The following is a 26665-nucleotide window of genomic DNA, read 5'->3' as shown; positions in this document are numbered from 1 at the left end:
TGAAATAAAAAAAAAACATGAAGGGCAGTGGAGCTATCATTCTGCAACAAGGTTAGATGTCAAGTAATAATCTAATAGACCAATAGAATAAGGTGATCCTTTCAAGCCGAGATTTGGTTTCACAGTAATATTACTTGTCAATTTCTCAACTACATTACCTCAATCAAACAGGGAATAGAATGGAAAAGCGACATCTCACATCCTCGTAAACATGCGGCAACTTCATCATCTTTTGCACTACCTAAGAAACAATAGCATATAGAAAGAAATCAAATATGTTTAAAATTTTATGCCAATTATATCATGCAATAAAGATTTATAGCACCTGGCATCCCTCAAGACACGCACATGGAGAGAGAGAGAGTCCCATAATATTGTAAAAGTTGGGGAAATTATAATTTAAATATAAATCAGGCTATGCTGCTCAAGATTTGCTATAAATGAGGCAAAGGAATCTAACTTTTCTTCAAAATCATTAGATGAAAAGGCAGTTGTTACAAGGAAAATAAAACACACTTTAGCAATATGGAATGAATGTGTTATTATTGGTACCTAAAGAGATAACGAGGCAGCAAATTGCGATTGAACTTACAATGAATTGAACAAGTTGGCCAGTTTTTCTTCCGTAGAATCCTCAGTATCTTCTGATTCATATACAAAATGGATCCCTACTTTCTTCAAACGGATGCAGGGAAATCTCAACAATGATGCCCTCAATTCGTCTATGTCTTCAACTTGATCCTCGCATTCTGTCGGTTCATCAATGTCTGCAGCTTGATACCCGCATTGGATCGGGTTATACTCGACTTCAATATCATCCCCATCTTCCAACCACAACTTCCCATTCCCATAATATTGATCTTCTCGAAAACGGTAAAAATAAATTTCATTCTGGTTCTGGTTGGTGACTGGATAAATTTGTAATGGAATTTGAAGTAATGTTTCGTCTTCCCTCTTGGTCGATAAGCCAACCACATGGCGATTGCGATTGTAAGTACTGTGATGGACATAAATAACAAGGCACACCGTCATTTCTTTGATACGACGGCCTGCATGTGAAGGCCACGGCAGTGCGCACGACACTTGTTGAAGCATTTCCCCATCTTGAATCAGGGAGCATCTTGGCGTGCATTTACATGCGAACCAATTTGGAACCTCGCTCCCAGGAACACTTGACTGCACTAAACTTGTGAACATTTCCTATATGTATTATAGATACACACAATGGGAATTAGCAGTCAATAAAATAAAGCCAACTCAATAACCAAATACTACTAGTTTTCTTGCGACTTACCTTTGCGAGGTTTTGACCTCTCCAAACGTGAGGGCTGCAACCACTCAAGTACAATTTTCTCAAACATTTTAATCCACCAACACCTTGTATCTTAGTCATCCTCTTACAGTTCCTTAAATCAAATTCTTCGAGTTGAGAATGGTGAGAGAGGTTCGATATTACTACCAAACGGATGCAGTTGGAAGCCTTCAAAATTTTCAAAGTGGTGGGGAGATCCTCGATAGCTAGTAACTTCTCACAATCTGAAACATCCAGGTCTTGTAATTTGGAAAGGTGAGAGAGTTTGGGTATGGTTTCCAAAGATCTGCAGTTGGAAGCCTTCAAAAATTCCAAAGTGGTGGGAAGATCCTCGATAGCTAGTAACTTCTCACAATCTGAAACATCCAGGTGTTGTAATTTGGAAAGGTGAGAGAGTTTGGGTATGGTTTCCAAAGATCTGCAGTTGGAAGCCTTCAAAAATTCCAAAGTGGTGGGAAGATCCTCGATAGCTGATAGATTCTCACAGTCTGAAACATCCAGCGTTTGTAGTTTAGAAAGGTGAGAGAGGTTGGGTATAAGCTCCAAAGATACGCACTCGGAAGAGTTCAAAATTTTTAAATTGGTGGGAAGATCGTGGATCGCTGATAGCTTCCCACAGTTTGAAACATCCAGGTGTTCTAGTTTAGAAATGAGAGAGAGTTTGGGTATGGTTTCCAAAGATATGCACATGGAAGCCATCAAAATTTTCAAATTGGTGGGAAGATCCTGGATAGCTGATAGCTTCTCACAGCCTGAAACATACAAACGTTCTAGATTAGAAAGGTGAGATAGGTTGAGAATTTTTCGCACACTTATGCATCCGCAAGTTGCCAGGTGATTTAAACTAGTGGGGAGCTCAGGTACAGCCACCAGCTGCTCACAATGATTTATATTCAGGTGTTCCAATTTAGAAAGGTGGGATAGGTTGGGAATTGTTTGCAAACTTTCACATCCGGATGCATCTAGAGATTTCAAACTGGTGGGGAGCTCAGGGATTGCAACCAGCTGCTTACAGCTTGGTACAGACAATATTTCTAGTTGAGAAAGGCCCCTCAAGCTAATAGGCAGGCCTTGAAAATCGATCTCGCAGAGATTCAACACTTTCAATGATGAAAACTTTTCAAAGTCATCAGGCTTCAACCCCACCAAATTACAACAGCTTGCATGCAACTCCTCCAAGGAAGAAAGACCTGACAAAGTAGATAGAATCAAATTGATATCTCTAATTTTGAGAATCCTTAAACTTGTGAGACTTCCAAAGTTTTTTGGGAGCTCTTTCAACCTACTGCACCAACTCATGTCCAACTCTTCCAGATTAGAAAGACGCCCAAAATCATCAGGTAATGTTGTTATATCAACACTTGCCATTCTTAAATAACGTAGTGACCTCATCCTTCGCATTGATGGTGGGAATCTACTGAGTTTCGGGCACTGATCCACATCCAACTCCTTAAGTTTTGCTAGTGAGCCTAGCGAATCTGGCAGTTCCTTGAGTTTTAGACACTGGGCGAGCATCAACTTCACCAAGTTTGGGTATAGAGAACAATCGGGAATTCCCTCTAGGTTGTCGCAATTGTTGAGATGAAGACTCTGCAACTTCGGGAAAAGCTGTACAAATAGATTAGGCTGCGAGTGAGGATAACAACCACCATAGCATTCAAGAAAAGAAATGGAACAATTGACACAAGATGATCTTAAACACAGGTTAGGTTAGGTTCCACACCGGCTTCACGTTGTTGTTTGACAAGTCAAGGACAAAGTCGCTGAATGAGAGGTCAAGGACAACAAGCTTCTCATGGCTAAAGCCATCAAGGAGAAGGTACTGTAAAGGACATCCTTGCCATCGTAGCCAAACTAATTCTGATGAAATATATTTGAAACTCCCATTAAGAGATGCATCACAAATGTCGAGTAGCTTCAGATTGGTCATTGACTTAAATGCTTGAGTTTCAATTTCAACGGTATCCAAGATGATTATGCCTCGAACATTTTTAGTTCCCTAATCGACAATAAAAGTAAATATTAGCCAAGTAGAAAGATGCTAAAAAATAAAAATGTATCCAGCCATATCATCTTCATTCATTATATAAGTTTTCTCTAACAAGAGAAAAATAAGCTTCTTTAGGAATATCTCACCTTGTTATTCTTCAACACATCAATGACTTCTTCTTCAGACCACAACCTACTTCTCTCTCCAGGAGCATCCAAGTTTTCCAGTTCAACAATCCGCCTCCCCATATCACGAAGTTGATCGTGCATCCACAACGTATTCCTATCAGTAATCTTTATAAGTGATCTTTGCAGTAATTTCCTTATGGTAAGTAAAGGAGGGAAACCACAACCTTTCCATATATTAATTGTATAATCTCTATCTTCTCCTATAAAGAAGCATGCAATGTCGAGAAACACTTGTTTTGTTTCTTCATTCAAATCATAGAAACTTATTTTCAACGTTGGTATGACATCCTTTTCAGATATTGGTTTCAAATTTTTTACTGCCTCGTCCCACTCTTCAAGGGTCTTGTCGAATAAGAAACTTCCCAACACTTCAAGAGCTAGTGGAAGGCCATCAACCGTGGATACCACATCCTCGGAGAGGTTGGCATATTCTGGCGTGGGTTCATCCATCCCAAATGCACACCAACAGAAGAGTTGAAGAGATTGTGTGTCATCCAATTCCTTGCGCTTGTAGATATGAGACTCATCAACTCTCTTTTTCACATTCAACACATGCTCATCCCTTGCAGTGATGATGATCCTACTCCCTTTGTGATACCCATCACGGTTAATAGCTAAATTTTCAAGCTGCTTCTCACTATCAACATCATCAATTATAACAAGAACTTTCTTAGAACCGATCCTGTTCTTAATAACGTTGATACCTCCATCAACATTATATATACTTGGCTCACTTTCATCAAACAGTTCTTTAAGAAGTTGTTTCTGCAAGTCAACAACTCCATTATTTGTTTTTGAAGACTCTCTAACATCTGAGAGGAAACAGGAGCCTTGGAAGCTTGAACGTATTTTATTATACACTGCCTTGGCAAGAGTAGTCTTACCAATGCCACCCATTCCATGGATCCCAATTATCCGAGATTCAACATTATCAATGTCTAAGAGTCCCATCACATCAGCAATGCGAGATTCAAGCCCAACAGGATGATCAGCAATATGCATTGGTGCTTTGCGCTCCAAATTTGTAGAAACATGCTTAACAAGTTTCCTTACCAATTTTGCTTCAACCCTACATAATATATCGTTCCTCATTAGGCTAAAAAAATAAAAAAAGGGGGAAGGAAAAACTTGAACACGTTCATCTTAGAAGTAGATAAAGAAAATGACACATTTCTAGCATTTGGATTGAAATTTTTGGACTGAAATGTATTTTCGCCAGTAATTGTTTTCTTCATTTCAATCTAAAAATAAAGAAATTTGTATCATTGAATTTACCCTCTGAAATTGTTTTCCAGCAAGATTTATTTGTTATAGAGACATCCAATTTATAATATAAAATTAATTTTACAAAAACACCCACAAGAATTAGAGAAATTCTATCCCATATTTTACGTTTTAGACATAGAAAGTATCTTAAAATTTTAGAGAGAGAAACTATTTTTAATTTTAGAGAAGGAAACTATCTAAACTTTTCAGAGAGAGAAATTATCTTAAAATTTTTATAGAGAGAAACTATTTCAAATTTTAAATATCTTCAAATATTAGAGAGAGACACTATATCTTAGAGAGGTGAGTATCAGAAAACATTTTAGAGAGAGTAACTATCTCAGAAAATTTAGAGAAAAACTATCTCAAATTTTAAGTCTTTTAAGAGAGAAAGTACTTGAAAATTTTTAGAGAAAGAAACTATATCAAATTTTTTTAGAGAGGGTAACTATCTTAAATTTTAGGTTTCATAAAGAAAAGGTACCTGAAAATTCTTAGAGAGGGAAAGTGTATCACATTTTAAGTTTTAGAGAGAAAAAATGCTAATTTTTTTTTAGAGAGAGTTACTATCTCAAAAATTTTAGAAAAAGAAACTACATCAAATTCCAAGTAATAAAAAGAGAGAGCTATCTTAAGATTTTAGAAGACATTATATCAATTTTAGAGAGAGAAACTATCTCAAATTTATCAAATTTTAGAGAGAGAAACTATCTCAAATTTTTAAAGAAAAAATATCTCAAAATTTTTAGAGAGAGAAACTATATCAAAAGAAACTAACTTAAATTTTTAGTTCTAGAGAGAGAAAGTACTTAAAAAATTTTAGAAAGAGAAAATATCTCAAAACTTTTAGAAAAAGAAACAACATCAAAAAATTGAAAGAGAGAAAATATTAAATTTTAAGTTTTAGATAGAGAAAGTATTTGAAAATTTTTAGAAAGAGAAACTATATCAAATTTTAAGTTTTATAGAGAGTATTTAAAAATTTTAAGAGAGAAACTTTCTCAAATTTTTTGGTGAGAGAAACTATCTCACAATTGAAGTTTTAGAAATAAAGTATCTTAAAACGTTACAGAGACAAACTATATCAAATTTTAGAAAAAAAATGTAATTAAAATTTTGTGAGAGAGAAACTATTTTGAATATTAAGTTTTAGAGAGTGAAAGTACTTAAAACATTCTTGGTAAGAGAAACAATCGTAAAAATTATAGAGAGAGAATCTATCTCAAATTTTTAAGCCTTGGTAGAGAAAATATCTTAAAATTTTAGAGGGATAAATTATATCAAATTTTAGATAGAGAAACTACTTGAAATTTTTTAGAGAGATAAATTATCTTATATATGTTGGATTTGGTACTATCCCAAATCACCCACATAAAGAAATCTCATACTATGTGGGACTAAGATATTATCATATTATGCGGGATTGAGATATTCTCATATTGGATTGATCTCATGGTTTTGCGATATATGATTATCAATAGGAAGTTTGCTATTTAGTTTGGACTTCTATTCTTATATAAATGGGATGAAGAGTTTGTGTGCCCTATTTGGGTCACCATATGCGATTGTTGTTTCCTCTAGAGAGAGATGGAGATAGAGTTTCAGTTTGGAAATAAAAAAAGCTAGTCGTACAGTATGGTTTTGATGACGTGGTGTTTTATGCATTGGCTGCCACAAGCCAAGAGCCATTCACTTTTAGGGTATGTTTGATAACAGGAAATTGGAAGATGAAGAAGGAACTTCTCCTTTACTGTACAAGTTTCGTGTTTAATACATATAACTTATACAATAAAGAAGTTCTATCTAGAACTTTTTTATTCCCTTGTGCTTAAGAAAAACAATTCCATCTAAAATGATGGAACATAAAATAGGAACTTGATTCCTCAAACCCTATTAAGCCTTCCACCTTATATTTATATTTATATTGCTAATTTATATTTATATTTGTATTATATTATATATAATATTATTTTATGTATATTATATAATAAAAATAAATTTTAATAAAATAATTTATTATATAATATATTATACATATATATATCAATAAAATAAATATAAAATACACTATATTATATATTACATTACGTTACATATGATATATGTTTATATTTTATTATATATTATATTTTATTTATATAATAGATATTTATATTATTATAATATATATATATATATATATATATATATATATATATATATATATATATTAATAGAATAAATATAAAATACAATGTATAATATACTATATTATTATATATTATATATTTATAATTAAATTATTAATATATTTGTATTATATAGCATATATATTTATGTAACATAATATATTTTATTATGTATTATATAATAAAATAAATAAAAAGAACATCATTATGTTATATATATTATATACAATATATATATATATATATATATATACATTTATTATACATTTACGTAATATAATATGCTTTATTATATATTATATATAAGAAAATAAAATAAAAATACACTATATTATTTATTATATTATGTTCTATATTACATATAATATATTTATTTTTCATATACTTATGTAATATAAAATATTTTCATATATATATATATATATATATTAAAAATAAATATAAAATACAATATGTTATATATTATAGTATGTTATGAATATCATATATTTATATTTAAATTATTACCATAAATTTATTATATATTTATGTAGTATTATATATTTTATTATATCTATGAGGGTGGCAGGGTAGATGAGACATACAAATCTATTTGAGGTGGCATAAATATTAAGCCAGAAAGGCCCAACACTACATGCTCTGATGACACCCTATTAGAAGTTCAGGATGAATCTAGCTCATCCTCATTTGATGACCTAGTATCATCAGGATAAAAAAGACGACGGGAAACCAAACCCAAAATTATTGTTTTAAGGGACAAACAACAGTATTGTTTTATATTTGAATAACATATTTTTTACATTGGGATATAGATGCATCAATGGTGAATGTAAGTAGTGCTCAAGTTATTACTGGTTATTGTTGAATGGTTTGATTTCTTACTGTTTGTATTATGCATGTGTGTTTTTAAATTGTGTTGAAGCTATTATAGCACAGTCCAATAAAATACAGGAAACCAAATCCACAATTGTCGCCAATAGATATGAGTGTGCATGTGTGTGTGAGGAATAGCGAGAGAGATTTGTAATCGGTTTAAGAAGAAAGTCATCAACAACCTACTTATGAACTTTAAACACCTATTCCACTTCATAATTGTAAAAAGACTCAACAAATTGTATACCTGCAATAGTTTAGAAAATATATTGATTTCTATTTTGAGACACTGGATTAGGAAACTACTGATTTGGTACACTATATTGAATTAAGGTTGTGCTTGACATTGTCTGCATAGTACTTCAACTTTGAGTGCAAAGAAGTGTGAAAGTAACATCTGCTTCAATTGATGTACAAATATATATCTCTCGAGGATGCTTATCTCACTCATCAATAAAACTCTATCTCATAACACACACTCTCTCTCTCTCGATCCAACGTACTTTACTTTCAATTGATATTGTATCACAAACAATAATATTCTACAAATTAGTAAAAAATAAACAATATTTAGGTCTCAATTTTAGCATTTTATATCTTACCTATTTAAAGCTATTCCAATATAGATACCTAGAACTTCTTTAACTTCCCAGGAAGTTATCAAACACGAAAACTAAGAACTTATTAACGTCCCAAGGGAGGTTATCAAAAACAAAAACTAGGAACTTCTCAAGTAACTTCTAATTTACAGTTCTTCAAGAAATTCCATTTACATTTCATGAACTTGTTTCCAGTTATCAAACAGGGCCTTAAGGAAGCTACACAGGATAGTGACAGTAGCAGGCGGAGTGAAGCCATGGATAAAGAGATGGAGTCTCTTCAAAACAAATGTACTTGAAATCTCATGATGTTGCCTATAGGAAAGAGAGCCAATGGTTGTAAATGGGTTTACAAGAAGAAAGATGGGTAACCTGAGACTAATGGTAATCGATTTAAGGCATGTTTGGTTGCAAAAGGCTACGCATAAAAAGAAGGTATCGACAATAATGAGATTTACTCACCAGTTATAAACACACTTCTATTCGGGTTTTATTAGCCATGGTGTATTGTTTACTTTGGAGTTAAAGCATCTAGATAAAAAGACCGCATTCCTTCATGGAGAGTTAGAAGAATAGATTTATATGACTTAGCCAAAAGAGTTTGTTGTTAAAAGAAATAAGTATCATGTTTGCAAGTTGAAGAAGTTGTTGTACGGTCTAAAGTAGTTTCCTAGGTAATAGTACAAACGGTTTTAACACATTCATGATTGGACATGGGTATATCAAAAGTAAGTATGACAATTGTTTCTATTTTAAGAGATTTACTAATGGTTTGATCATCTATATATTTCTTTATGTGCATGATATGCTTATTGGTACAAATAATTCTTTAGAAACTAGTAAATTGAAGACTCAGCTTGTCAAAGAATATGAAATGAAAAATTTAGGTTCAGCAAAGAAAATTTTGGGCATGGAGATACTTAGAGATCGAAAATTGGGTAAATTGTGGCTATCTCAAAAGGAATACATTAAAAAAGTCATCCCTTGATTCGAGATGGAAAATTCAAAGCCCGTGGGTACTCCTCTTGCTACACATTTCAGATTGTCAACAGTATTATCTCCAAATTTAGATGTTGAAAAAGAATACATGTCACGTGTTCCGTATGTGAGTGCAATTGGAAACCTCATGTATGCAATAGTTTGTACTCGACCAGAAATTTCTCATGCCATTAGTATTGTTAGCAAGTATATGGCTAATCCAAGAAATGAACATTGGCATGCAATAAAATATATTCTACGTTAACTAAAGGGTACATCAGATATGAGGCTGATGTTTGAAAGAGATAACAAGTTTGGTAACAAGGTTGTTGGTTATGTTGATGCTAACTTCGCAGATGATTTGGACTATAGAAGATCTACTACATGTTATGTGCTTACACTTGCAATTGCTCCAATCGGTTGGGTGTCGATGCTACAAACTATTGTTGCTTTGCTACGACTAAAGCAATGAAAGAAGTCATTTGGCACAAAGGGCTTGTAAACAATTTGGGCTTATGACAGGATGAGACTGTTATTTATTGTGACAGTCAGAGTGCAATAGATTTGGCGAATAACCAAGTATATCTTGCAAGGACGAAGCATATTGATATCAAATATCATTTTATTAATTGATTCATAGAAGGATGTTGCAGTTATGTTGAAAAATCCTGTTCCATTGAAAAAGTTCAAGCTATGCTTGGACTTGACTAATACGTTGCCTAAGTAAGAGCCTTGTAGAGGCACGTGTGAAGAAAACGGTCAATGGGAATCTCTTGTGGCATCCAAGTCAAGGTGGGGATTTGTTGATGTGTCTTGCATTTCAAGCGAAGCCACATGATATCTCAAGGTTTCTATATATAGAAGGACGTTGATCCTAAATTTTAAGAAACAAATATTTTTTGGATATCTCTAAATGGGCAAGAGATAGGGGTCTCACGTGACGTCTATTTGGATTTCATATTTTTTGGGTAGTTCATATTATTAAGAAAATTATCTTTTTGGGTTAGTTCTAGTTATGCTAAGATAGACATGAGAGTCCGCACTAGATAAAGATAAACTTATGTACCTAAAAGTTATGGAAAAGATTGATCGCATGTATCACTTCTTTGGGTGATTTGTTTTTCTATATATTGGGTTATTTAGTGAGAAAAAAAGAACAAGAAAAATAGCGGGAAACTTTTGGGATTGAGATATTTCCTTATTACATGAGATTGATATTGATATTTGGTAACCTTTCAAGGAAATGAAAATCCAAAAAGATTAGGACTCTTGAATTTATCTCATGGTTTTGAAATATACGTAACATCATCTATTTAGTATGGATTTCTATTTTTAATGATCCTATAAGACCCTCCCCTACCTATGTGTGTAGGACCCCAAAGGATCATCATTAAATTTGACATGGATCTCTAAAAACGTTATTACATGGATGTGAGACTTGAATTTTTTAGATATTCGTGCTAAATTTAATGGTGATCATTTGGAGTCCTACACACATGGGTGGGGGACGGTCCTATAAGATCATTTTTCTTTTTATATATATGGGATGAAAGTGCAGAGAATTCTGCCTTATTTGGGTCAGCATAGGAGAATGGTAGTTCCTCTAAAGAAATAGATATATAGCCTCGTGTGTATTAGATGTAATTTCATCTTATAGAAGAGAGCTTCCTATGAGAAGAAACATTGATGATGTCTCCTGAAGACTCCTGCAAAGTGAAAGGTTGGTTTCTTGTAGAGAAACGGTTTTTATAGAGATTTTGGGTTGTTTTCCTTTTAGTAAGAGAGAAATTCAGTTTCTCATTACTCCCGCGTCTCTATCTGGTATTGTCGGTAATGGTTGCCAGAAGTAAATATCTGGTGTTGTCGGTAATGGTTGCCAGAAGTAAATATCTGGTGTTGTCGGTAATGGTTGCCAGAAGTAAAGAGAAGGAATGGAGAATGATTTAAAAGAGTTTTCTCGAGATGTTTGTTCCAAAATCATTGATATAACTTTCATTAGAATATTGGATTTCAGTTTGTAGTGATTGTGGATATAGTCATTTTGAGGTGAATTACAGAAATTTTTGTGTTCTTGTGGTATGTGTTTCATCTTTTATTTATCATGCTTTGTTTGTCAAATATTAACCCATCGAGTTTAGAACTTCATTGCCCAACAAAATATTTAGAGCGAGAAACTACCTCTTATTATAATGAATAATATAATAAAAATGTTTCACAAATTTTTTAAAAAAAAACATAAAAAATGTCATTTATCGATGTAGCATCCAAACAGCCGAAATCTATTTCGTAGGAAAATACTTTTCCCAAATGTATTTCAATAGAAATAGATTACCCGTAGATCCAAACCGCCCCTTAATACAAGTGGTTCTACATTTTATGCTTACTTAGTATGGAGTTCCTGAACTTAACATCAAAGATAGAACATGAGAGAGCGATCTATTTTGTTCATTTTTCAAGAGATCAAAGATGTTTGGTTATACCTGTAATCCTTATTTACCCAACCAGAAAGATCGGCAACTTCTTTCAAAGCATTTCTCCACCCCTGCATCGTCTTCTTATTTTTGTGATCCTCGAAGGCTCTCTCGAAAGGTCCATTTTGCGAGCGGACATGGTGAGGATCGACATCATAAAACACAGGAAGGATAGTCCTCCTCCTTGGCAAGCTCAGTACATAAGAGAGGTTGTCAAGGGAGGAGAAAGAGAAGGCATAGTTGGGTGAAAAGACGGCTATAAACACCTCACATTCTCCAATAGCTTTCTCTGTATCTCTCGGTGGTGGTGGTGGTTTTTGTTGTGTGAGTGAGAAGGTGGTAGAGATACCGCAATCAGTGAGAGCCTTGTCCAGAAGGGCTGTGAAGCTCTTTCCTGTGTCTGCATCACAGTAGTTCAGGAAAACAGCCATCGGACATGATATTGACCGGTGATTTGGGTTCTCTCTTTCTCTATATCTCAGGGTTTCCTCTGTTTGAGAGCCTCTCGCAGCAGTTCCGGCTTTCTCTCTCTCTCTCTCTCTCTCTCTCTGCAAACTCACACGACTTTGCTTACCTCAATTTGTTTGAGGTTTTCTCTCTCTCTCTCTCTCAGATTTTATATTACATTCCAGCTAAGAGCAGGACTGCAGGGTTTTCTCTTTCCTCATATTACATACATTGCTTTCATCCATAAATATAATATATTTTGATAATTGAGGCAGTCAAGCGGTCACTCTATTATTTGCTATTTCTAATTCTTACAGAAGATGCTTCCATGAAATTTCCTGACAAATAAAATTTCCAGCTTGAATTTGATAGGGAGAAAAAAGAGCAAGTTGCATGTGTAATAATCAGTCAAGCCATAAGGATATGTTTATTGTGACCTAGATTGGGATGGGGAGTAAGGTAAATTTGGTAAGGATTGAGAGAATATGGTTCAAAGGTACCCAGAAAAGTGAATGTCATTTGTTGATAGTCAGATTTAGCTTGGTGTACTAGGCCAATTGAGTTGGAAACCTTTATTATATGGGCTTGGAACAAAACCGATAAGGGTTTGAAGGATCATTCATTGATGAGGTCAGAGTTGCACAAGAGAGTGAGTGAAAAGACAATGACCCTTGTATCCGATAGTAAGCCTTTATAGAAGAGGGCCAAAGTCATCACTAAACCATTAAACAACATGTACATACGATAGCCGTATTGGAAGAGCGAATCACCATTGAAGATGAAGCATGAATATGTGCGAGAAAGTACCCTTATACACCATAGAGTTATGGTTTCATCAAGGATATATGACCTTGGACTTGTCTTCAGGGGAGAATTGCTAATCCATAGAATGAGATTGCATCCCCTCTCTAAATGGCTGACTGTGGGTCATAGGAAATGCTAGGCCAATTTGAGAAAGTAAGTGTTAATCATAGTTCACAGTTGAAGATGAAGTTGTGTTTAAGTGATATTGTAATTCCTAGACCTACTTGGATATTATTCCCATCAAAATTATTTTAAATTAATTATTTTGATGTTAAATAATTTTAAGATTGATTATTTGAATTTTTATGAGTCTATGGATATTTTATTTTTAAAAAATAGATTTATAAATTAAGAGATATTCAATTTAGTATTTATATATTCTGAGAGAAAAAATTTATTTGTAAAATTCTAAAAAATATTTTAATAATTATATAATTCATAAATATTTGAGGGGGCTCATGTGCCCTCACCAAGTTCACCATAGTGATGTGGGGGCTTCATGGATGGCACACCTCAATTTAATTTGTGTACTTTCTTATTTTCTGCCTTGTGAAATGTGAATCAAGGCAATTAAGTTGAAAATTTATAGAAAGTGTTTGTAGAGATTTTGATTGAAACAATAATGGAAGGCCTTGAGATTAAAGAAATTTGATTTCAATAAAAAAATATTTGTTAGAAGATTACAGAAAATAACAATAAGTATGATATTATTTTTCATATTTTATTAAAAGTTCTAACACATTCTTTAGAATCAAGATTACTGATCTAAATATTGGATGGTTCGAATTTCTCTCCTCAGGTCACCTATGATCAATGATCTGGATCTAATTTTTATAAGAATGACTAACCTTAAAGTAAACACAACCCCTTGATACACTATAAATATGGGTCTTTCTCCCATAAATCTCTACACCACTAATTTTTTCTCTCTTTGATTTCTTTCACCCTTGGAAAAATATTTCTTGAATTAGAAATAGGGACACAACCTAAGGTAGGAGTAAAGTGGTGGCACGCCCCATATATACAATGTATTGAGGCCTGGTGGTTTATGTAATGTTCTATATTGCTCTCATATTAATTACGGGATGTAGTGTTCTCATATTGATTAAAGCTTGTAGCCAAGGCTTTCCTATAATTCAAAGATTTGAGATACACTATTAATCACATGTGCCATTGAAAGAGAAGAACCAATGTGGGGTGTATTTAGTTCGGTTGAGATAATGTTCCAACATCTTCCTTTGTGGTTGCTTTGTGGTTTGTGATATTTTATTTTCTAGGGTAATTATGACAAATATACCTATATTTTAGCTTACTTGAAAAAAAAAAAAAAAACAACTTTAAAAAACCTCAACTTTCAAAAAACCTAGTCTACATCCTTTTTCTTAATTTACGGATTTGTTTGGATGAAAATGGTCTTGACGGTAATGATTTTATCCTAATATCATGAAGTAGTTTTACGGTATTTTATCGTAATTAAAATACCGTAATAACTTGAAGTAGTATTATGGTTATTAAAATACCGTAATAACTTGAAATAGTATTACGGTAATTTAAGTATCATAATAGATAACATTTTCTTTACAGCATTCTTTCTACCGTAATGTTTCCATTTTATATGGTACTTTAACTACCGTAATGTTTAACTCCTTTTATACGATACTTTTAACCCCACGTACCCCTCTTTCTCTCAACTTTCCCCTCTGTCTCTCTCAATCCCCGCAACAGAACATCTCTATGCCTTTCAACTCTCCCGCCCGTCCTTATCTATATTTCAACTCCATCCACCCCTAAACTTTATCTCTTTCTCTCCACGCCACTTTTCTCTCTTTCTTTCTCTCTCAAATCTCTCTCTCTCACCAGTAAAACCCCTCTCTCCCAAGTCTCATCTCTTTCTCCTCTCCCTCATTGGTCGATAAGGAAGTCGTACATGGTGCCTAATTATGGTAGAAATAATGCCGTAAAAAAATTATTATCTATTACGATACTTAAAATACCAAAATACTACATAAAGTTATTACAGTATTTTAATTACCGTAATATTACTTCAAGTTATTACGTCATTTTAATTACCGTAAATCTTAATATGAATTTTGGTAAAACGACTACCGTGAATGTCATTTTCGTCCAAAAAAAACGTGAAAATGAAGAAAATTTGTGTAAACGAAGTTTTTGAAAGTCGGGTTTTTTTTTTTTCCATTAAACTAAAATACTGGTAAATTTTGGATAATAACCCTATTTTTAATGTTTTCTTATTCCCATAAACACTGTTTTGGTTTTATTTTAGTGACCTAAGTCACCTCGATCTCTAACAAAACAAGGCCAGCCTATCTATATCGGGCCGATTCCCAATTACAATCTAAAATAGGCCTGGGTATCTCTTGAACCCCATTTTGGTTCTTTGATTTTCCAAACACCGCTTCGTATTTTAGGTGCATTTTTTATAAATGAATAAAGAGTAAAATCATTGAAATTTTGGGCGAATTTGACAAATTTCCCATAGATACCTCTATGGTCATATCAAGATGTACTGAACGGTTAAACTACCATCTCTCCTCTTTTATACATAAATGGGCTTGTGGAATGAACACCAGATCTCTCTCTCTCTCACAACGTTTCAAAACTCCGTCTCCCCTTTTTGAGTTCTTTCCAATATAAAGTTGAAGGTTTGTGAACATAGATGCATAATGAGCATGAAAGGGCAGTGGAACTATCAATCTGCAACAAGGTAATATGTTAAAAGTTTTGACTTGATGGAGAACACACACCAATAGAATAAGATGATCCTTTCAAGCAGAGATTTGCTTTGACTATTAATTACTCCTCAATTTCTCAATTACAATAACTCATTCAAACAAGAAAACAACCAAAATCATGACAACTCACATTCTCCAGCATGTTGCAAATTAATCATCTTTTGCAATACCCAAAAGAACAACATGCCAAAAGAAATCAAATATGTTAAAAATTGTTAAACTATATCATGCCATGCCCCAAGAAACAAACGTTTTTTTTTTTTTTTTGAGAGAGCGCATTAAAATACTACAAAAGTTGGGCACTTTATTTAAACCAGACTATCTGATCAAGATTCACTGTAAATGAGTCAAAAGATAATAACTTTTCATTCAAAATCATTGAATAAAAAGGCTAATGATACTGACTTCATTTGTGATCCATCTGTTATAAACAAAACAAAGCACAATCTAGCAATCTGAAGGAAAATATTTGTCGGAACCTCAAGATTAGTGAGGCTGCAAATCGTCATGAAACATACAATGAATTGAAGAAGCCAGCCAGTTTTTCTTCTATGAATCCTCAGTATCTTCTGTTTCATATACAAAATGAATCCCTGCCTTCTTCAAGTTGAAGCAGGGAAACCTTCTGGATGGCCTCGATTCATCTTTGTCCTTAACTTGATCCTCGCATTGTGTTCCGTAAACTTGTAAACATTTCCTATATATACACACAATGAAAGTAAAATGGAAATTAGCGGTCAATGAAATAAAGGTAACTCAATAACCAAAGAACATGAGCTTTTGTGCAAAGGAAGTAACTTCCCTTCTTAGATTTTGATCTACCCAAACGTGAGGTCTCAAAGATTGCAACCCAATGGTACCCATTATCTTAATCAACCTCTTACAGTTCGTTAAATCCAATTCTTCCAATTGAGAAAGGTGAGAGGCTGGCTATATATTCCAAAGATATGCACTCGGAAGCCCTCAAAGTTTTCAAAGTAGTGGGAATATCCTTGATAATTAATAGCATCGCACAGCATGAAACATTCAAGTGTTCCAGTTTAGAAAGGTGAGATAGCTTCGAAATGTTTTCGGAACTTTCGCATCCGTGTACATCTACAACTTTCAAACTGGTTGGGAGATCAGGAATAGATACCAGCGGCACATAATTTTGAGAATCCTTAAACTTGTAAGACTTTTCAAACTCATCAGAAATCCTCCCCTCCCATTTACAAGATTCTGCATCCAATTCCTCCAAGATGCAAAAACCTGACAAAGTAGAAGGAATCAAATTGATGCTTTAATTTTGAGAATCCTTAAACTTGTAAGACTTCCAAAGCTTTCTGGGAGCTCTTTCGACTGATTTCAGTAACGCATATTCAACTCTTCCAGATTAGAAAGATGCCCAAAATCATCAGGTAATGTGGCAATAGACCTTACAAGATAGATATTGGTTCTCTCTTGCTCCCAAAATATTACACAAATAGAGAAGTTAAAGATAAATATTCCCATTCATTAGTTTAAAAAAAAAAAAAAAAAATATTCCCATTTATTCCATAGTAGTTTGGATTTTGGAATCTTTGTTACAATCTCTGAATAACTAGAAAACCAATCTTCTCCCTAACAAACTCAAAACTTAGATGCAAGTGATTCTTACCACAATTCAACAACTAAACATGCCTACATATATTTCAATATCAATAATATGAGAGACCAAACAGCCCATTTATTTGGGGCTGAACATTAGTGGAAATATCATATATGTCAAAAAGATAAGAAGAAAAATGTAAATAATACAGAGAGCAAACTATCCATCAACAGAAGGAAATTTCCCACAAGGAGGACAAGCCTGAAAAAAGGATCAAGGCTATTAGAAGAAAAATGGAGGTTGGCAATATCATCGTGCAAAAGAAAAACCAGAAATATAAACTCTCTCTCTCAAAGAAGGTGGTACCATCCTTATTTCTGAAAGTTTTGTACCAAGTCAGGGTTTCAAAACTTTTGTCTCTGAAGTTGAAGAGTTGTGAACATAAATGCATAATGAGCATGAAAAGGCAGTTATTGTCACAAAAAAAAACAACAGAAAAAAACGCATGAAACGCAGTGGAGCTAGCATTATGCAACAAGGTAAGACGTTAAGTTATGATCTAATAGACCAATAGAATAAGATGATCCTTTCAAGCCGAGATTTGGTTTCACTGTAATTACTCCTCAATTTCTCAACTACATGACGTCAATCAAACAAAAAAATAAAAAGCAACAGCTCACATCCTCCTCAACATGTGGCAACTTCATCATCATTTGCCCTACCTAAAAAAAACAATAGCATGTAGAAAGAAATCCTATATGTATAAAATTTTATGTCAATTATATCATGCAATGAAGATTTATAACACCTGGCATGCCTCAAGACACGCACATGAAGAGAAAGAACCATAATATTGTATAAGTTAGGGAATTAATAATTTAAATATAAATCAGGCTATGCTGCTCAAGATTCGCTATAAATGAGGCAAATGAATCTACCTCTTCTTCGAAATCATTGGATGAAAAGGCAGTCTAGTCTAGTGCATCATATGTTACAAGGAAAATAAAACATAGTTTAGCAATATGAAATGAATGTGTATTATTGGTACCTTAAGAGATAGTGAGGCTGCAAATTGTCATTCTACATACAATGAATTGAAGAAGTCGGCCAGTTTTTCTTCCATAAAATCCTGGGAATCTTTTAATTCGTATATAAAATCCTTGGTGCCTGATGATTCGCATATCAATTCCTTGGTCTCTTCTGATTTAGACGTGGAACCTGATGATTCGCATATCAATTCCTCAGTCTCTTCTGATGCAGACATAAAATCCTCGGTACCTGATGATTCGCATATCAATTCCTCGGTCTCTTCTGATTTAGACATAAAATCCTCAGTATCTTCTGATTCATATATGCAATTGATCCCTACTTTCTTCAAATGGATGCAGGGAAAGCTCAACGATGCCCTCAATTCGTCTATGTCTTCAACTTGATCCTCGCATTGTCTCGAGCCATTCACGACTTCAATTTGATCCCCATCTTCCAACCAGAACATTCCAACCTCGTGATGTTATCGACCATCTCGAAAATGGTAAAAATAAATTTCATTTTGGCGGGTGCCTGGATAAATTTGTAATGGAAATTCACTTAATACTTCGCCTTCCCTCTTGATCAATAAGTCAACCGTATGACCATTGTACACCATCATTTCTTTGTTATCAAGGCCTGCATGTGAAGGCCACGGCAGTGTGCACGACACTTGTTGATGCAATGTCCCATCTGGATTCCAGGTGTATCTTGGTGTGTATTTACATGCGAACCAATTTGGAACCTTGCTCCCAGGAACACTTAACTGCTCTAAACTTGTAAACATTTCCTATATGTAGTATAGATACACACAATGGGAATTAGCAGTCAATAAAATAAAGGAACCTCAATAACCAAATAGCATGAGTTTTCTTGCAAAGGAAGTAACTTACCTTCGCCAGATTTTGATCTGTCCAAACATGAGGGCTGCAACCACTCAAGTACAATCTTCTCAATGATTTCAATCCACTGATACCGTGTATCTTAGTCATCCTCTTACAGTTACTTAAATCAAATTCTTCAAGTTGAGAAAAGTGAGAGAGGTTGGGTATAATTTCCAAAGATATGCAGTTGGAAGCCCTCAAAGTTTTCAAACTGGTGGGAAGATCCTCGATAGCTAATAGCTTCTCACAGTAAGAAACATTCAAGTGTTCTAGTTGAGAAAGGTGAGAGAGGTTGGGTATAACTTCCAAAGATATGCAGTTGGAAGCCTCCAAAGTTTTCAAAGTGGTGGGAAGATCCTCGATAGCTAATAGCTTCTCACAGTCAGAAACATCCAAGCATTCAAGTTGAGAAAGGTGAGAGAGGTTGGATATAACTTCCGAAGATATGCAGTTAGAAGCCTCCAAAGTTTTCAAAGTGGTGGGAAGATCCTCGATAGCTAATAGCTTGTTACAGTGTGAAACATCCAACACTTTTAGTTTAGAAAGGTGAGAGAGGTTGGGTATAGTTTCCAAAGATATGCAATTGAAAGCGGACAAATATTCCAAACTGGTGGGAAGATCCTCGATAGCTAATAGCTTGTTACAGTTTGTAACATCCAAGATTTTTAGTTTAGAAAAGTGAGCGAGGTTGGGTATTACTTGCAAAGATATGCAGCTGTTAGCTTTCAAAATTTCCAAAATGGTGGGAAGATCCTCGATAGCTAATAGCTTCTCACAGTCAGAAACATTCGAGCATTCAAGTTGAGAAAGGTGAGAGAGGTTGGGTATATTCTTCCAAAGATATGCAGTTGGAAGCCTCCAAAGTTTTCAAAGTGGTGGGAAGATCCTCGATAGCTAATAGCTTGTCACAGTTGGAAACATCCAAGTCTTCTAGTTTAGAAAGGTGAGAGAGGTTGGATATAATTTCCAAAAGTATGCAGTTGGAAGCTTTCAAAGTTTTCAAAGTGGTGGGAAGACCTTCGATAGCTACTAGCTTCTCACCGTGTGAAACATCCAACTCTTTTAGTTTAGAAAGGTGAGAGAGGTTACGTAGAGTTTCCAAAGATATGCAATTGGAAGCGTACAAATATTCCAAACTGATGGGAAGATCCTCGATAGCTAATAGCTTGTTACAGTTTGTAACATCCAAGATTTTAGAGTTTAGAAAAGTGAGCGAGGTTGGGTATTACTTGCAAAGATATGCAGCTGTTAGCATTCAAAATTTCCAAAATGGTGGGAAGATCCTCGATAGCTAATAGCTTCTCACAACAACTTATATTCAGATTTTCTAGTTTAGAAAGGTGGGATAGCTTGGGAATTGTTTGCAAACTTTTGCATCCTGGTGCATCTAAAACTTTCAAACTGGTGGGGAGCTCAGGGATTGCTACCAGCTGCTTGCAATATTTTACAGACAGTGTTTCTAGTTGAGAAAGGCCCCTCATGCTACTAGGCAAGCCTTGAAAATTGTTATTGCCAAGACTCAACGTTTTCAATGATGACAATTTTTCAAAGCCATCAGGAATCATCCCCTCTAAATTGCAAAATTCTGCTTCCAACTCTTCCAAAGAAGAAAAACCAGAGAAAAAAGATGGAATCAAATTGATTTCTCTAATTTTGAGAATCCTTAAACTTGTGAGACTTCGAAAGCTTTTGGGGAGCTCTTTCAACTGTTCACACCATTCCATGTTTAACTCTTCGAGATTAGAAAGATGCCCAAAATCATCAGGTAATGCGGCTATAGAAATAATTCCCATTCTTAAATAACGTAGTGACCTCATCCTTCCAATTGATGCTGGGTATCTGCTGAGGTTATAGCACCCAGTCACATCCAACTCCTTAAGGTTTGCTAGTGAGCCTAGCGAATCTGGCAGTTCCTCGAGGTTTGGACACTCGGCGAGCATCAACTTCTCCAAGTTTGGGTATAGAGAGCAGTCGGGAATTCTCTCTAAGTTGTAGCAATTGTTGAGATGAAGACTCTTCAACTTCGGGAAAAGCTGTACAAAAAGATTAGGCTGGGAGTGAGGATAACAACCACGATAGCTTTCAAGAAAAGAAAAGGAACAATTGACACAAAATGATCTTAAACAAGGGTTAGGTTCCACACTGGCTTCACGCTGTTGTTTGACAAGTCAAAAAGAGCGTTGCTGCATGACAAGTCCAGGACCACAAGCTTCTCATGGCTAAAGTCATCAGGGAGGTACTGTAAAGGACAATCCCACCATTGTATCCACACTAATTCCAATGAAAGATATTTTGAAGCTCCCATTCAGAGACACACCATTAATTCTGAGCAGCTTCAGATTGGTCAATGATTTAAATGCTTCAGTTTCAATGGTGTCCAAGACGTTTATGCCTCGAACTTTTCGAGTTCCCTGATCGACAGTAAAAGTAAATGTTAGCCAAAAACAAATGTATCTAACTATATCATCTTCATTCATTATATAAGATTCTCTAACAAGAGAAAAATAAGCTAGTTTAGGACTTTCTCACCTAGTTATTCTTCAACACATCATTGATGACTTCTTCAGACCACAACCTACTGCGCCGTCCAGGATCATCCAGGTTTTCTAGTTCAACAATCCGCCTCCCCATATCACGAAGTAGGTCGTGCATCCACAACCCATTCTTATTAATAATCTTTTTAAGTGTCCTTTGCAATAGTTTCCTTATGGAATTTAAAACAGGGAAACCACAACCTTTCCATATATCAATTGTATAATCTCTATCTTCTCCTATGAAGAAGCATGCAATGTCAAGAAACATTTGTTTTGTTTCTTCATTCAAATCATCGAAACTTATTTTCAGCGTTGGCATGACATCCTTTTCAGATATTGGTTTCAAATTTTTTACTGCCTCTTCCCACTCTTCAAGGGTCTTATCGTTTAAGTAACTTCCCAACACTTCAAGAGCTAGTGGAAGGCCACCAACATTGGATACCACATCCTCGGAGAGGTTGGCATATTCTTGCTTGGGTTCATCCATCCCAAATGCAGACCGACAGAAGAGTTGAAGAGATTCTGTGCCATCCAATTCTTTGAGCTTGTAGATATGACACTCATCAACTCTCTTGTTTACATTCAACACATGCTCATCCCTTGTAGTGATGATGATCCTACTCCCTTTATGATACCCACCACGGTTAATAGCTAAATTTTCAAGCTGCTTCTCGCTATCAATGTCATCAATTACAACAACAACTTTCTTAGAACCAATCCTGTTCTTAATAACGTTGATACCTCCATCAACATTGGCTCACTTTCATTAAACAGTTCTTGAAGAAGCTGTTTCTGCAAGTCGACAACTCCATTATTTGTTTTTGACATTGCTCTAACATCTGAGAGGAAACAACAGGAGCCTTGGAAGCTTGAACGTATTTTGTTATACACTGCCTTAGCAAGAGTAGTCTTACCAATGCCACCCATTCCATGGATCCCAATTATCCGAGCATCAACATTATCAATGTCTAAGAGTCCCATCACATCAGCAATGCGAGATTCAAGCCCAACAGGATGATCAGCAATATGCATTGGTGCTTTGCTCTCCAAATTCGTAGAAACATACGTAACAAGTTTCTCTACCAAATTTGCTTCAGCCCTACATAATATATCGTTTCCTCATAAGGCAACTGAAAAAAAAAAAAAAAAAAAAATTGAACAGGTTCTCGGAAGTAGATAAAGAAAATACGAGAGATACAACAGACCCAGAGAGAGAAACTATATCAAATTTTAGAGAGGGGAGTATCAAAAGACATTTTAGAGAGGAAATGTACTTGAAAATTTTTAAAGAGAGAAACTATCTCAAAATTTTAAGTTTTATAAAGAGAATGTACTTGAAATTCTTGGAGAGAAAAAAAATTGTATCAAATTTTAAGTTTTAGATAGAGGAAGTGCTAAAATTTTTTAAAGAAAGTTACTATCTCAAAAATTTTAAAGAAAGAAACTACCTCAAATTCTAAGTTTTAGAGAGAGAAAATATCTTAAAATTTTATAGATAAATTATATCAATTTTAGAGAGAGAAACTATCTCAAATTTATAAAATTTTAGAGAGAATCTATCTCAAATTTTTTAAGTTTTAGAGAGAGAGCAAGTACTCAAAATTTCTAGAGAAATAAAATATCTCAAAAAATTTAGAGAGAGAAACTATCTTAAATTTTAAGTTATAGAGAAAGAAAGAACTTTAAAATTTTTAGAGAGAGAAAATAACTCAAAATTTTTAGAGAGAAACTATATCAAAAATTTTAAAGAGAGAAACTATCTCAAATTTTAAGTTTTAAATAGAGAAAATATTTAAAAAAATTTAGAGAGAGAGAAATTATCTTTAATTTTTAGAGAGAGAAACTATGCCAAATTTTACGTTTTATAGAGAGCATCTAAAAATTCTAAGAGAGAGCAACAATCTCAAATTTTTTGGAGAGAGAAGCTATCTCGTATTTTAAGTTTTAGAAAGAAAACTATCTTGAAACGATAGAGACAAACTATATCATCAAATTTTCGACAGAGAAAGTACTTAAAATTTTTAGAGAAAAAACCTATTTTGAATTTTAAGTTTTAGAGAGAGAAAGTACTTAAACATTCATAGTGAGGGAAACTATGTTAAAAAATTTAGAGAGCGAAACTATCTCAAATTTTAAGTTTTAGGGAGACAAAATATCTTAAAATTTTGGAAAAAAAAAACTACATCAAATGAGAAACTACTTTGAAATTTTTTACAGAGATATCATTTCAACTATTTAGATAAAGAAACTACCTCATATTTAGTAAAAAAACCTTATAATGAATAATATAATAAATATATTTAACAAAAAAAAATTTTAAAAAAAAAATATGGAAATTTTATGCATCTATCGCAGAAATCTGTTTTATAGGAAATATTTTTCCAAAATGTATTTCAATAGGAATAGATTACCTAGAGTAATAATCTATTTCCATAGATGCAAACGGCCCTTAATACAATTGGTTCTACATTTTATACTTACTTTCTATGGAGTTCCTGATCGCGACAACAGAGAGAGAAGATCAGAGAGCGATATATTTTGTTTATTTTTTAATGAATCAAAGACATTTGGTTATACCCGTAATTCTTCATTTCCCAACCAGAAAGATCGGCAACTTCTTTCAGAGCATTTCTCGACCTCTGCATCGTCTCCTCATCAATCCCATTCTTACGTTTGTGATCCTCAAAAGCTCCCTTGAAGGATCCCTTTTGCCAACGGAAATCCGAAGGCTCCATATCATAAGTGGCAGGAAGAAAGGGCCTCCTCCTCGTTGGTGGCAAACTCAGAATATAAAAAAGCTTGTCGAGGCAGAAGGAAGAGGAAGCATAGCTAGAGGAAAAGACAGAGATAGTTACAAACCTCACTGTAGGAAGTGGAAATAGTACTTCTACACTTTATACTTATTTTCTATGGAGTTTCTCTTCCCAAACTCTACACACACAGAGAGAGAGAGAGAGAGGGGTTCTCTTTTTTATCAAAACATCAAATATACTTAGTAATTAGCGACAGAGAGATGCATTTTGTTTATTTTTCAAGAAATCAAAGATATTTGGTTATACCTGTAATCCTTGGTATCCAAACCAAAAATATGGGCAACTTCTTTCAAAGCATTTCTCCACCCCTGCATCGTGTTCTTATTTTTGTGATCCTCGAAAGCCCCCTCGAAAGGCCCCTTTTGCCAGCACACATGCCAAGGCTCGACTTCATAAAACACAGGAACGATAGTCCTCCTCGTTGGCAAGCTCAGTACATAAGAGAGGTGGTGAAGGCAAGAGAAAGAGGATGCATAGTTGGGTGAAAAGACGGCAATAAACACCTCACATTCTTTAATAGCTTTCTCTATATCTCTCGGTGGTGGTGGTGGTTTTTGTTGTGTGAGTGAGAAGGTGGTAGAGATACCGGAATCAGTGAGAGATTTGTTGAGATGGGCCGTGAAGCTCTTTCCCGTGTCTTCATCACAGAAGTTTAGGAAAACTGCCATCGGACGGACTGCCAATTGGTTTTCTCCCTCTCTCTCTCTCTATTTTTTTAGAAGTGTTTATTGATAGAAAATAAACGAATCTACCGAAAGTATCAAAAAAATATTTTACATCAAATAAATCGACCAAAATACCTTCAAAACGTGTCGATGGTATTTTGGTCAATTTTTTTCACGAATTATTTTTTTTATATGTTTATTAAGTACACCTTACTAAAATGTACATATGTTTTAAATTTCATATCATTATGAATTGTCGAAAAAAAATAAAAAAATAAAACACTATCGAATAATCGCAACCGTACGTTGAATTTTGAACGGTGAGAAAAATAAACGAAATCACTGTTCATTTTGTCCTATGGATGTTGGGATGATTTTTTCATATATATATATATATATATATAACATTGGAGTAAGGAATTTTGAGACCCAAGGATTGATAAGAGAAGATAGCATGCCACATTCAAGGGTTGATTCTTGGCTTTTGGCACCCAGGATGGCCTCCATGGGGTGTAGAGAGAGTCATTGTGTAGAAAGTCTTAAAAGCATATTTCATTTGAGTACTAGAATTTCTAAGTGTGGTTGGAGTGGGTAGAATACGGCTTCTCACATCTTTGGAATTTTGATTCTTAGCTTGTTACAAGATCCTATGCATATGAGAGGGCACACAAATTGGCAAGAAGGAAAAGACTCGCCAAATTAATCACGCATTAATCTCCATAAAAACTAAAAAAACATTGGTTTTGGCGGAGGAAAAGGGTATACAGTTGGTACAAGTAGGTCATATTTCACGTTGGCAGTTCGATGTCAATGCTCCCAAGTCAAAAAAAAGCTCTTCCAACTTTGTGGCACACCAAGCCGCCTGCCAAATTACATATCAGACACTATTAACATCAGATGTTAGATGCCAAATTAGACAAGAAATGCTTCTCAATGCCATCATCTTGAACTTCGTGATACACCTAGCCACAAATTTCACATTGGTCACACGTAATGTTAGACAATCTTAGACAACAGATGTATCCCAAAGTCCAAAAATTTTGTCTTTCAACTTTGAGACACACCTAGCTGCCAAACATCACATATGAGAGCTTGTGACCTTCATGTAAATAATTGGTCTTAATTGTTTACAATAATCTGTTTCCCATTTGTAAAATTAAACTCGGTCAATGTTAAGGAGTTCCTCCATATGGCATCCCAAACCTCTCTACAATTATATGTAAAACGTTTTTTGCGATAAGTCTTAAATTAATATGTAATTCATGTAGAATATCCCAATGACATGAAAACTGAAGAGCTCTGAACAAAATCTCAGGATCACAAATTC

At 34.4% G+C, this 26665-nt stretch overlaps 1 protein-coding gene and 1 pseudogene across 3 annotated transcripts; both read right to left on the bottom strand.

Moving 5' to 3' along the window:
- Positions 1 to 52: 52 nt before the first annotated feature.
- Positions 53 to 12509, bottom strand: LOC18426698 (disease resistance protein ADR2). 2 transcript variants are annotated; one of them, XM_011622300.3, is made up of 6 exons: positions 11855 to 12509; positions 3449 to 4559; positions 3036 to 3311; positions 1295 to 2920; positions 593 to 1200; positions 53 to 241 (listed from the first exon to the last, which is right to left on the bottom strand). In XM_011622300.3, exons 1-6 carry the CDS (start codon positions 12274 to 12276, stop codon positions 238 to 240), a joined length of 4047 nt encoding a protein of 1348 aa, XP_011620602.3. In that variant the 5' UTR covers positions 12277 to 12509; the 3' UTR covers positions 53 to 237. The 2 variants fall into 2 exon arrangements, with proteins under 2 accessions (XP_011620602.3, XP_020518231.2); XM_020662572.2 differs by having other exon boundaries at positions 1295 to 2938; positions 11855 to 12472.
- Positions 12510 to 16192: 3683 nt separating this feature from the next.
- Positions 16193 to 25405, bottom strand: LOC18426695 (uncharacterized; annotated as a pseudogene). The gene is made up of 9 exons (XR_016056191.1): positions 24920 to 25405; positions 24438 to 24689; positions 21856 to 22959; positions 21470 to 21737; positions 20529 to 21359; positions 19336 to 20094; positions 19169 to 19232; positions 18635 to 18877; positions 16193 to 17097 (listed from the first exon to the last, which is right to left on the bottom strand). The product of XR_016056191.1 is annotated as an uncharacterized LOC18426695 (transcript).
- Positions 25406 to 26665: the final 1260 nt, after the last annotated feature.

This window comes from Amborella trichopoda, chromosome 5 (assembly GCF_054954075.1).
Source record: "Amborella trichopoda isolate Santa Cruz 75 chromosome 5, AtrichopodaSantaCruz75HAP2 v2.0, whole genome shotgun sequence".
In the NCBI taxonomy this organism is placed as follows: domain Eukaryota; kingdom Viridiplantae; phylum Streptophyta; class Magnoliopsida; order Amborellales; family Amborellaceae; genus Amborella; species Amborella trichopoda.
The sequence above is the reverse complement of the archived record's forward strand: the minus strand, read 5'-3'. Positions and strand labels throughout refer to the sequence as shown.

Bases quoted from the DNA above. Each gene is read 5' to 3' on its own strand.
- LOC18426698 (XM_020662572.2), bottom strand. From the start codon at position 12,276: ATGGCTGTTTTCCTGAACTACTGTGATGCAGACACAGGAAAGAGCTTC. The intron at 4,560-11,854 runs GTATAACCAAAC...TATATTATGTAG, and splicing joins TGGGTAAATAAGGATTACAG to GGTTGAAGCAAAATTGGTAA. The intron at 1,201-1,294 runs GTAAGTCGCAAG...TAATACATATAG, and splicing joins GAGGTCAAAACCTCGCAAAG to GAAATGTTCACAAGTTTAGT.